The following is a 12,832-nucleotide window of genomic DNA, read 5'->3' on the forward strand; positions in this document are numbered from 1 at the left end:
GCATGACAGCATCAATTTAAAGCTGCCACATAGCATCAAACAGTAGGTCCTGCTTATGAAGTATACCAGCTGCTCTCTTGTTACATCTGATTTAATTTGCTTGATCACACCTCAGAGACACTATATATGCATATGCTTTAGGCTGCATGTCTGTCTTTGTCTCTGGTGCACTTTTGTTGTATCCCAATATGATTATTAGAACGTTTGTGTGTCTACCTAAAACTCTGTATGTTCAGCCTATTTGTGAATGTTTGTGTGGGGAGGGGTCTTTGTTGCCTAGATGCGGAGACTTCCTGTGACAGGTGTGAAGCTGAGTGTTACCCACCATTAAACACACTGGTCTATTTATAAAGTTGGAGGAGGCAGCCAAAGACACGCTAATGTGTTCTCTGTATAATCTCTGCAGGTTGCTCAGGTGCTAATGAGGCTTGTGAGAATTTGTGTGTGTGTGTGTGTGTGTGTGTGTGTGTGTGTGTGTGTGTGTGTGCACGTGTACATGACACAGACACTCATCTGAAAAAAATCTAAGATAAGTGTCAAAGTAAATTATGTGAGAAAAAAGAAGGAAAAACTTGTGATGGTTATGTCAAAACTCCTTTTAATACAGCAGGTTTAAAACTATGTGAAATATTAAAAAGCTGCAAACAGCTGTATCTTGTAATGGAGATTCAGTTGTGTTACAGCAGTGCCCTCTGGTGGAGAAATTGCCCCAACCTTTCTCTGCATGATCTTCCTAAATCATATCAGAGTACAGGGTGCACCAAAGGAATATGTTCATGCTATATAAACCCCCACAAGCACCACAGATTGTACCATTTGTCCACAGTTCTGCTATGAAAAGCACTAAAAACATAGAAAAGTCTGCAGATTTCCTTGTTCCTGTCCATAAGATTAATGTAAGACATCTATTCACAGATTTCGTGTTTTTAAAATAGGGGTTTTCAGGGAAAATAGTGCAAGATTAAGACATTGGCTCCTTAAATATGGTTTAATTTAGATGATGGCAAAGGAGAAGGCCACACCAACACAACACACTGAACCGCAACATGGGCGGTTCAGTGTGTGGGACAGCTTTGAGCTCATCAAAGGATTGTGCTAAAAACCTCAATGGGATTTAACCTGAGCAGCCAATCCACCTCAGGCTCATATTATTAATTTAAGTTATGGGACTGTATGAACATTATTTGGAATGGGTTGAATATTCAATTTCATTTCATTTAAATAAAGCGAGGACCTTTTGTGCCTCTGCAAAACATTTTGTAATTGTCTATTTAAAGATATTGGACTGCTCAAGTGGGATATGGGCTTATTTATGTTTATTGGCCTTATATAAGGATTTCCAAATAAGCATAAAAGAAGCAGAATTGGAGAATCTAAATGTATTATCATGTTTCTTAAAAACAAATGTCACAAGGGAAGGCTGGAATAAAATATAAAAGCAGGGTGAAAGAAATTACTAGAACCTTCCCTGTCACACTATCCTCCCTTCAGCAATTAGTAAAAGTCCATAACCCTCTCCCTTTTCTGATACCTTGTCCCCCCTGATAATTTACAGTACAGTCCCTAATATATTGTAAATGCCAAAAGTGCAGATCTATACTGATAAAAATCCCAAATAATCTAAATCACAGCTGGCATGAAAAGGCCAAGGGTAAAGCTGCAGCGAAAATGGTGCAACAAATTTTTAATACAGGTCAAAAGGTGACATTAAACAGTTCACAGTGTGGCACATAACAGTGGCAGCAGCCTACAGAGCTGAAAGAAGGGCTGTAAAAAGTATTTACAGTGGTGGAATGGGGTTTTATGTTCACCCCTCCACTGGTCTGGATAAGTGCCTAATCAGAGGCTCTTCACAGTAGAAAGCTACATTCTCCATTACACCTCTTCACTGAAGCACACTGTAGATTAGCTTTAAACAGAAATTACTTTTAAACTGCAAATTTGCTTGCGTGTCCCCAGAGGGCACTGAATATTTGTATTTTCAGCAAACATATCTTCAATATGTAAATGAACTGTGCCAGACTGATTCATGTTTGTTCTTGGGGTGAAAAGGTTGAAGAATTCATCTAATTGTATCATCAGCAGAATTACAGAATTTTATTAGATGAGAAGGGGGGATCATGACATGGATTTGTAAACACTGAAACAGGATTAATCAGAGATTAATGATAGGTGATGTCAGTATCTGTGCTTCTATGAATGGGAGGGAGAAATCTGCACAAAATCTGGGACAGAAGATGAATGCTGGCGTGGAATCACACTGAAAAATGGGAAATGATGGAGCAAAATGGAGGGAATAGGAGAGACAAGCAGAACAAGATGGCTGAGTGGGTAGCACTGATAGAAAAGGTTGTGACTTGTGATTAGGGCAGGGAGGATGAAAGGAGTCAGAAGAAAGAGAGCAGAGATGGAGAATGAGTCGGGCTGATTGGTTTCCATGGTAACTGCTGATGAGGTGTGGGGCTAAATAAAAGAGCAGGTCCTTCTGGCTTGGTAGGGATCACTGTAACATTTCTCTCTTTCTCTCACACACACACCAACACATTAAATGCTGAGGGTGTGGAGGTACATGGCTGATAGACTGTACTGCACCTTTCCTCATCACAGGCCGAGAATGAATCAGTTTCAACTGCAATTGCAAGGAACAGTTTGACAAGAGTCAGATCCAAGAAGTCCCTGCGTATGGCCATTAAATGGGACCAAACGTGACCCTGTTTAAATCACAACATATCATTTTTACACATTGTTTTATGTAAGGTTTAAACAAACACGACATAACCTGTTAATCAGTAACAGAGGTACGAGGTTCTGGTAGGTACATTTTGTTATCTTTGGACAGAGCCAGGCTAGCAGTTTCCTCCTGTTTCCAGTCTTTATACTAAGCTAAGCTAAGCAGCTGCTTGCTAAGCAGCTGCACAGACATGAAAGAAGCTTATTCCCCCAAAATGTCAAACTATTCCTTTAACTTTTCTTGCATATCCCCCATAGCGCCTTCAGGCCAAAAGCCAATTTCTCGAATTTTAACTTATTAATAGTTCACTGACATTGCTCCGTACATTTCATTGCACTGAAGCAAGAGCTGTGTTTACTCTGCATATTACAGGCTGTGTTCATTATTTTTTATGTGAATACTTTATTTGTTTTTAAATTTAGTTTTTCTGTTCTCTGAGTCACTTCGGGCCATAACCTGATCCAGCACACGCAAGGACAAGGGGAACGCTCATGTAGCCATCACGGGGCTAACACGGATAGACTGACCATCTTTCTCACTCACATTTATGGCTCTGGGCAGCTTGCAGTAGCCAGAAACTAGGCTGCATAAACTCCTGGCAATCACAGAATATGCAGAGAGACCCAGGAATCAAACCTGAATCCCCTCCGCTACAGTTCTGACAGCACTAACCACGGAAGCACTTTGCAGTCAACAATAGTAATCTTATTTAAGGCGGCAGAGTGGCTCAGTGGCTCACAACAAGAAGCTCTTGCAACTTCAGTTTGAATCTTGGATTCATGGGAGACATATAGGTAACATTAGGCATGTGATTCGAATTCTCTGAATCGCAATTGAGGGTGTGACTGTGGACGTGTTTGTAGGCCTGCAACAGACTGGCAACCTGCCTGCAGTAGTGTGTGTGTGTGAGACAGGGTGCTGGAGAGCAGGGAAGCAGAGAAAACAGTCAGCTTTATATTTCTGGACAGCATCAGCAGAACCAGTACCAGTATTGAGTATTCAAAGCCATCAAATGTAGAGTAACAGTGCAAAATAAATCATTTCTACTCTATCCTGTAGTTGCATGCCTGTACTTCTAACTGTCTTTTCAGCCTCGAACATTTTCACTTTACTATTTTGACCCCTTCAGTTGTAAGTTGTTGAGTTTTACACTCAATGCATAAAACCTGACTTTCCCTTTTTTTGTCTGCCAATAAAGAATATCCTGTCATTAACATCATGGTACTTAAGGTCTTTATTGAGTATAAGATCATTTCAAAGACGGTAACTTCAGGTCAGATTATGATATACAGCGAGACAATCAATGTAAACAATACGGTGCAATATAGGGGTTGTATCTTTCTAGGCATCTACTAACATCATATTTCAGATTTAAGAATTAAAGAAAATTCCATACAAGGTTTAAATTTGTTATTGGTTATTTTAATATATGCGTGAATATTACAATAATATATGCAGTGACAATAAACTGTTGTTATGCGTGCTCTTTCTCTGGCTTCCATGCACACATTCATGCTTTCATGTCTACAAGCAGAAGAAAACCTTGTTCACTGTCCTCCATTACAGGTAACGGCTGCTGGCCTCTTTTCTCTGGTCCTGATTGTTTGCTAAGGTTCTCCATCCCAATACAAATAGATAGAAAAACTCTCTCTCTCTCTATCATACACACACAGACACACATAAATGTAGAGTTAGCAAGGGAATTGACTGAGACCTGAGGGCTGAGAGCTGATGTGTGGGAGGCATATGGCGGAGTGGCCTAATGGAGAGCTTTTACAGTGTATTATAACCAAAGGGAGCTGTTTTTTGCAGACAAGCTCACATGGGAGGGGCAGGTTAGTGTAACTATTGTATTCAGGTCCATCTTTTGGGTGCAGGCACACACAGAGGTATAGTACAGTACAGTAGGTGAAGACTTTCTGAGGTGTTCAGGTAAAGGGCAGCTTTAATACACCCTCTCAGGTCATGATACATGTACTTACAGCCAACTGCAAGTACATGTGTATGTACTGTAGAAACTGCTGAATTTCAAGAAAAAGGCAGATATCTTGTTTAGCAATTATGTTGTTGTTGTTGTTGTTGTTGTTTCTTTAAAGTTTGACACTGTGGGCCCTCCCTCAGACAAAATTGATACCTGCATCCCCCAAATATATAAATATAAAAGTTAATATTAATGGATTTTGTAACTCCTCGTCCTACTATGTTTGGTCTTAAGAAGTCATTGTTTAAGTATTTGAACTACAGTTCTAATAATTTGGAGGGTTTGGGGGATGTATTTATGGATTTAAGGACATTTATTTGTGGCTGACCTCTGAGATAGTGACATTGGAAAATGTAAGTCACTGTGAATCTAAAAATATATGTGTATGTCTGTAGTTGAGTTATAACTCTATGAATTTTGACGCAATCAGGAACCACTCCAGAAACTAGGTATGTTCTAGATGACATTTATACAGTTTTAGGTTAGAATCTCGTTAGAATCAATTGTGAAAACTTGGATTCATTAATGCAATGGGTTAACAATGCAGACAGTGCATATATATCTAAAATACAGTCCAAAATACACACAGTTTGCTTTCACACACACTGACAGTATAGAAGTGAATCCAAACATGTAAATCCAACATGACGTAACATCTGCATCACATCATGACGCACCTGCAATGCAACACAAACAGCTTCCCTTATCTGAATCTGGTACAGAACAGTGCTCTGAATGCACGGAGACCTCCAGCAGAAAAGCTGATGGTTGGCTTACTTGAAGCCAAGAGCTTCTGAACTGCTTGGTTTGTCTAATTAGATTACAGATAGTCTGATTACCTCACCAGTTCATGCTTTTTCTCCACCTCAGTTACAATTTGGTGAAGGCCCTGGGACTTCCATTGCCCTCTGAGTCATCTGTCTGACTGCTCTCACAAACAATGCAGAGCATGCTGGATGAAGCGGTGTGTGTGTGTGTGTGTGTGTGTGTGTGTGTGTGTGTGTGTGTGTGTGTGTGTGTGTGTGTGTGTGTGTGTGTGCGTGCGTGTGCGTATGCGTGCGGTGCATTAGTGTGTTCCTATGAGCATTCTTGGTCTATCACAGAAAATGACCTTTGGCATGATCTGTACAACCCAGCTCCAAAGCCCACAGTACAGCTGCTGAAAATCCACTCTGTCTGTCTGTGCTGTGACATCCGCAACCACCTCAATGAATCATGCAGTTCACAAATATGCTGGAAAACGCTCAACACGCCACAGAACAACTGTAGCCACTTTGCAAAGCCTCAGCGGCCCCTGGTGCTAGAATAGGGCGGGATGTGTGACACCGAGTGGGAATGTCAGTAACAGAGGGCCTGTTTGCTGAGCTGTCCCAAACTCTACTGTTCAGCCTGAAATATTTACCACTGAGACTTGGTAGAGGAGAGGAGAGGAGAGGAGAGGAAAAGCAGGGGGGTTAGATAGAGAGTCAAATCTCAAAGCCATAAAGGTTTTTCCTCCTTGACAGGACAGGCAATTGAAGAGATAAATCATGAGTCAAAGCCCAGAGAAATAGGAAACAGGAACAGAGATAAGATAAGATCTATAAGACCCTCTCCAACTAATACCTTTAGGCTATTCACTCACTATTATTCCACATGAGCAAGATAAAGGTACTTGGTGAGGAGATGCTCTAAATGATGCTTTGAAAAATAAGAACTCTTTTTTTAATTCTCATGTTGAAATGTGTTGTTCACAGACACGGTGATAAATGCGATAGCTGGTTCATGCTTCTTACCTCCACAAACAGGAAGCAGGGGACGATGGAGCTGCTGCTCTTCACACCCGGCTTCTCCTCCACTGCCATTACTCTCTCTGTTTCTCTGAACGACCCTCTGTGCAGCTCGCTGTCTCCTTATCCTGAAGGACAGAGAGTTAGAGTTAGGCTAGTCCACTGGCCAACTTGAGGTCAGGTCCAAAGTGTGAGATTAAGTAGAATCCAACCAGGACAAATGAGCTTCAGATAGATCGAGGGCTTTCCTTGATGGGTTCTCTTTAGTTTTTCTTCAGCACATTGTCTCTGTGATAACTTTTTATTGTTTATTCATATGATACTTTCATGAAAATTTAAAACATGCACAAAAATTTAACTCATTTCTGTACACTGTGGGCTATGTGCATTCTACAGTTTACTGTGGCAGTCATTGAAATTAATTTACTTATTTTGGATTTTGATGCTTCATGTATCAAAGCTGGTGGAAGAACAAAATAATTTAAATAAATGATAACAGTGCACTCAAGTCTCAATACAACTTCCAAGTACAATCATTTTAACAACCACATACTGAAATATTGTTTGATCTGAAAGAAGTATACATACAGTATGTAAATCATTATAGCAAAGGCTTATATTACAGTCCATTTCAAAATGAAAGGGAAATAAGTGAAATGAACAGTCACACAATTCATTTACCAGCCCTCTCAAAACAAATGGTTCTAAAAACTGAAGACAATTTGCAGAGATAGTAGGCGTAATACAGTATTTGGCAATCTAACTGGTAATATACGAGCAAGACTGGAACATCCTAACGCCATCCAGGTGCAACAGGAGGCTCTCGACGGACCACTAAAACCTGCCGTACAACTGGTGTATTAAATGAGATTAAATGAGATTGTAATAACTTGCACAGCCAATAGTTGTCAGCCAACAATAAACATGCTAAAAGCTTAGCTTTCAGTTTTGTGGAGCAGTTTATACCTATACACCTACTTCAATAGCTTCCTTCATCTTACTTGTTGTCTTTAAGCTTAAGATTTAGTACGGATTAAACAAATGAGATACAACATGTTACTTACTGAGCTTTAGAGGTGCTGGTAGGTGGATTTTGTCTTTGTACATAGCCAGGCTGCCTGCTTCTATGCATTGGCTATAGGGTCATACTTAAAAGACATGAAAGTGGAATCAATATTCTCATATGACTCTCCACCAGAAAATTAGTTTAAATTAATGTGTTTCCCAAAATGTTGAACTACTCCTTTAAGCTGCAACATATTTCCTTTGGTAAGAGACAACTACACCTCACTGCATTTCTATTTAAACTGGAAGAAAAATAATAAGACAAGAGAAAATACACACATAAAAAACACTGACAGATAGATAGAGGACAAGGGCTTCAACACTACAGAGAACAAAAAGGAAGAACTGCCAGCAGTATGTACAGTGTGATCCCTGCTGTCACACTTTGCAAACAGTCTCAGAAGTGAGTAGGAGTGCTCAGTTAGATTTAGTGTTGGCTTCCAGGTTTTTATCCATCACATTGCTGAACTTGGAACACAAACTCTAACTGTTTTCAGAGGCTTGACATGGACCTTGAAACATCTGTTGTCAAGTTGGATAGATTTTAAACATACAATGTATAGAAAGGAGAGATGGAAAGAGGAGAGGTAGAAAAAAAAAGATTTTTTTGTTTCTGAGAAGTTGTCAGGTTGACCTCTATTCTGCTGGTGAGTGGTGTGTTGTGTGCAAGAGAGCTTTCTTCTTCCTAATTCCTTCTACGCTGGTGGAAAGAATAGGCCTGAGGGATGAATAAGGCATGAAGCCAAGCTCTTAGCAGCCCTCCGAACAACGCAATGTGCCAACCAAGACTGCTTTTAGAGAGGGTTGGTTGGACTCTGTGTGTGTGTGTGTGTATGTGCATAGTGTGTGTAAGGCTTGTCAAAAAAAAATGAAAAAAGGAGCTGTCAGGGTGAACAAGCAGAGGCCCCAGGTAACGGAAACCAACAGTGAGAGAAAGAGAAACAGAGACGCAGGGAGGAATCATTCCTGTTTCTTCTCCACTAGAGGCTGATGGAAAGTGTTACTTTGTGTTTCATTCTCTCAGTGGGAGGCAGCACAAAGAGACGCTCTCCCACAGTTTGGGCCACCGGCTGAGAAAGTACACGCATGAGCTGTGAGTTGGTGGTCTCCTGGAGATCAAACTGTGTTTTGGGAGAAACCACTCGGGTGGCCAGAAGCTTTTGATGCTAACAATAATGATAAGTGGGACACCAAGACAGGGAGGATTTCACCTAAAGAATGGGAATTATAAAGCTTGTTACATTTCCCATTGGTGTGTGCAGACTTCTGAGCTGTCCCACGCACATTTGGTGTAAGTGAACTTTTCTCAGAAGCCTTCCCTGAGTGCTGATTTGGGTGACAAGTTTGCAGCTTAATTAATATGAAAAAATCTGACCACTGCTCTGTATGCGGGCCATGGGAACTGATTTAGAGGCTTACTCATATCTTTGTTACCGTGCTCAAAGGAAATCAGGAGCATTAACATAAGCGTCATTTTCAGCTGCAGCTGTTTTTAGTTAAAATAGTCTAAAAACCCACTACCACCACTACCTGATGATCAGCTATAAACATAGACACAGTTAGCGACTGTTGGTAGGGACCAAAAACAGAGCTACAAGAGAGCGAATATTAGACTAACATTCATCAGGTGGCGAGAAACACAACTCCAAATGAATGCTAATGGATCTCTGTGCCTGCTGGATGTGTAAATAAGCAACTGTTAGCTAACACATTCGCCACATCAACTTAAAAAGTGATAATATGTCACTTGTTTCTGCTGCCCCCAAGTGGCCAAAGAAATGTGTTATTGCGGGTTTATCACAAATTCTAACAAATATAAAACAAGACACTGTGATTTAACAACAAGCTTAAAGTTTGAAGGTATTTACTGACCATCAACAGCTAACCTAACGTTAGCCACAGTGAGTGCATGCAGCTCTCCAGCGGTCCCATCCTTATAGCTTAAGCTAACAGGGGTTAATCCAACTCTGAACAAAACACAAATGACTCCTCTATGTAGTCTTACTAGCGGCTAATGTTAGCACGTCCGCTAGGTAGACACAAAATTTTGGAACTACTAGAACATTTATCCCATTTTGGTAGAGGCTAAACGCCCTACCCACACCTTAAGCCCCTGTGCTAAGCTAACACGTCCCAGTCCAGTCTGTCAACTGCACGCAGAGAGAGAAGCTGATATCAATTACTGGAAAGTAATCACATTACCATTACTAAGTAATGTGTTACTGCCAAATGCCAGTTACGCACTGATTGTGTGTGTGTGTGTGTGTGTGTGTGTGTGTGTGTGTGTGTGTGTATTTCAGTCACTATCAGGAAAGAGGAGGCAGTCCAGCTGGATTTGATCTTATCAATGGGAGAGCAAGTGAGAAGGGGCCTAATCTGATAGTCCATCTATCAATCAGAGAAAATCCAACTAACATGTCAACACAGACAGAGATGGGTGGATAGAAACACAGACGTGTGTAGTTTTGAGTGGGGAAACAAAGAAAGACAGAGACTAGAGCCAAGGAGACAATTACACAGAGACACACACCCACAACACACCAATCAGAGTAAAAACATGAGGGAGCTGAAATCAAAATGGTGGAGATGAGAGGAGCAAAGCGAGCTGCAGAGTTGAAAGTTGAATTAGCACCATCACACACACACACACACACACACACACACACACACACACACACACACACACACACACACACACACACATATATGCACACGAACGTCGAGGAGAGCAGGACATTTATTTAAATCCCCTGCTGCTCTGAGGACTCCAGTCAAAGGGTAGAGACCCAGGCAGCCATATGTCCTCTCTCCTGCCTCTGCAGTCCACCAACCTGCCCCAGGACATGCAGTACACAAGCCTGTGCATATGAGCACACACACACACACACACACACACACACACACACACACACACACACACACACACACACACAAAAAGGCTAATTGGGCACACAATATGGATCATGCTTAATTTTACAGTTATTTCTGCCTTGCCTCTTGCAGAGTATGATATCACATATTCCTTTATGCATAAATCCACATTTAATGCAGCAGTAACATAAGACAAGGTGCAGCAGCAATGCAGCGTTAAAATGCCAACTGTCAGTCAGCCATTCTTCAATTTCTGTGTGCCAGAACCTAAATATTCAAGACTTTAACTGCAGAACATTTTTCAGTGTGGAGCAGTGACGGAAATAGTCTCTTTTTTTGACCATTTACCTGCAGCCCAGAGCTGTCACTGTCGATCTGAGCAAAGCCTCACATCCCTCCGCTCTCATGTTGCTTTAGATTTTTTTGTTTTCTGTGTGTGCAGTGTGGCCATTTTTGCCCTGCCATTGTCACACCACTTTCTTTCAAGTCAGACCCCACGCTGTATCACACAGTCACCCCTATATTCTACATGCAGTGCAGATAGCCATACTTCTTAAGCACACACAGGCTACAACTACAAACAATGCACATATCCTGACACCTGAGTTGAGTCACAAACAAACAAGCAAACATCCCACTCCTCTGCCTATAAGGCATTCCCTCCCTACTATTAATAGCGTGAAGTCAAGGAGAGTAAAACCCTAATAGGATTTACCCAGTGCTGGATAATTAGGGCTTCTGTTTGGGGAATACCACCGCAAAACACAGAATGCCACAGAGAGACACTCCCCCACCACCCACCCACACACAACACACACACACACACACACACACACACACACAGAGGCAAACTCAAAGACCTGGGGAAGAAGCAAATAACAACAAATCAACTTAAAGGGCAGGATATGCAAAACAGTGACTTCCACAACATGACTGTTCTGTATTGGCACCCCAGGCAGGACTGGCTGTTCAAATGCATGGAGGAGAAGAGAGGAAACCTGCCATCCATTTATCCCTCCCTCCATCCTTACCTCGGATACCTCGTCGCCAAGCTGACGGTTGCCGTGGCACCAGATTCCTATGCGGTGGCCATGTCACATCAGATGATGGTAAAGTGGCGTGTAAATCTCCTTCCACCCAGCTGTCTGTCTCTCCTCTCTTCCTCTCTTCCTCCTCTTCGTCTCGTCCCTCTACTCTCCCCTGCTCCCTCTTGCTCCACACTGAAGCGTGAGAGACGGCAGCAGCAGCGGCAGCAGCAGCAGCAGCAGCGGCAGCAGTGTCTGTGCCTCCAAATCTTCCACACACACTCACTCACTCACACACTCTCACACACACACACACACACACACACACACACACACACACACACACACACACACTCACACTCACACACTCACCCTCCTTTTAATTAGCTTGTTCCAACAACCAGCGATGACTAATAAATTAAGTGGCTGAAATTACCTCCTGTGCAGTGTACAGTCCAATGAGGAGACACAGAGGAGAGGGAGAGAGGGCAAGAACATGTGTGTGAGGGAGTGAGAGTGTGTTTCTGAGAGAGACAGTGATCGAGAGAGAGAGAGAGAGAGAGAGAGAGAGAGAGAGAGAAAGAGAGAGGGGGGGGAGGGAAGGGGGTGGGGGGGCATGCATTATGTGTGTCAGCTCATTTGTATTCAAAGCTTGTTTTCCCTCTTCATCCCTCCCCTTCTCTCTCCCTCTGTCCATCTCTCCCCTTATCTCCCTCCATCCACCCTTTCCTTCCTCCTCTCTCCCACTCTTTCCCTCCCTTCCCTCCTTCCATTCCTCCTTCCTCCCTTGCAAATGGACGCAGAGGACATGAACCTGACCCAAACATTAGAGGAAAGAAGGAGGGATGCTGCAGACTACGAAAAAAAAAAAGAAAAGAAAGAAAGCTGCATCTGTGTGTGTTTGTGTATGTTTGTAAGACTGCTCAGCTGCCTGCCTCCAGCTCAACACTCTGGATGTGGGCTAATGATATGTGGCTATTGATCTAGCACTCCTGGAGCACATGTAACATCACAAGTCAGGGCTGGTAACATAGAAAAAAAGGTTGGCCAGACTGGCTGGACAGTAGCTGGTTGTGCTTATGTCAGCGTTAAAGTGGATGAAAGTTTGGAGGTTTGTGCAGGAAAAGGGTCTGAGCTGAAACCATCTCCGGTCATGATGAGATACAGAGGAGAAAGAATTAGCCATTAAACCAATTCATCACCGTCTGCTGTGAAACTGCTGAGGGCACACCCTGCTATTTAAAACTATGCCAGTTGTGACGCACTACTTCTCTGTAGACGGTCGAGGCAATGCAATACTGATAGCTGCACTGTCTACAGCAGTGATAACAAAAGATAAGGAGGTTGCCCTGGATTTATACTGAATGAAAGCTTTTTAGTCGAACTAGCA

General features: G+C 42.2%; 1 protein-coding gene across 5 annotated transcripts in view; it reads right to left on the reverse strand.

Moving 5' to 3' along the window:
* Window positions 1-11,964, reverse strand: part of plppr2a (phospholipid phosphatase related 2a) — a 48,275-nt gene extending 36,311 nt beyond the window's left edge. For 3 of the 5 annotated variants that reach the window (XM_051387318.1, XM_051387324.1, XM_051387321.1), the window contains exons 1-2: window positions 11,449-11,964; window positions 6,488-6,609 (exon numbers count right to left, since the gene is read on the reverse strand). In XM_051387318.1, the coding sequence (XP_051243278.1) occupies window positions 6,488-6,556 (69 nt within the window). In that variant the 5' untranslated portion in view covers window positions 6,557-6,609; window positions 11,449-11,964. Of the gene's footprint in view, window positions 1-6,487; window positions 6,610-10,765; window positions 10,785-11,448 lie in introns of those variants that run through there. The other 2 variants (XM_051387319.1, XM_051387320.1) reach the window with 2 other exon arrangements.
* Between the last annotated feature and the right edge of the window lie 868 nt (window positions 11,965-12,832).

This window comes from Dicentrarchus labrax, unplaced genomic scaffold (assembly GCF_905237075.1).
Source record: "Dicentrarchus labrax unplaced genomic scaffold, dlabrax2021, whole genome shotgun sequence".
NCBI classification, from domain to species: Eukaryota; Metazoa; Chordata; class Actinopteri; family Moronidae; genus Dicentrarchus; species Dicentrarchus labrax.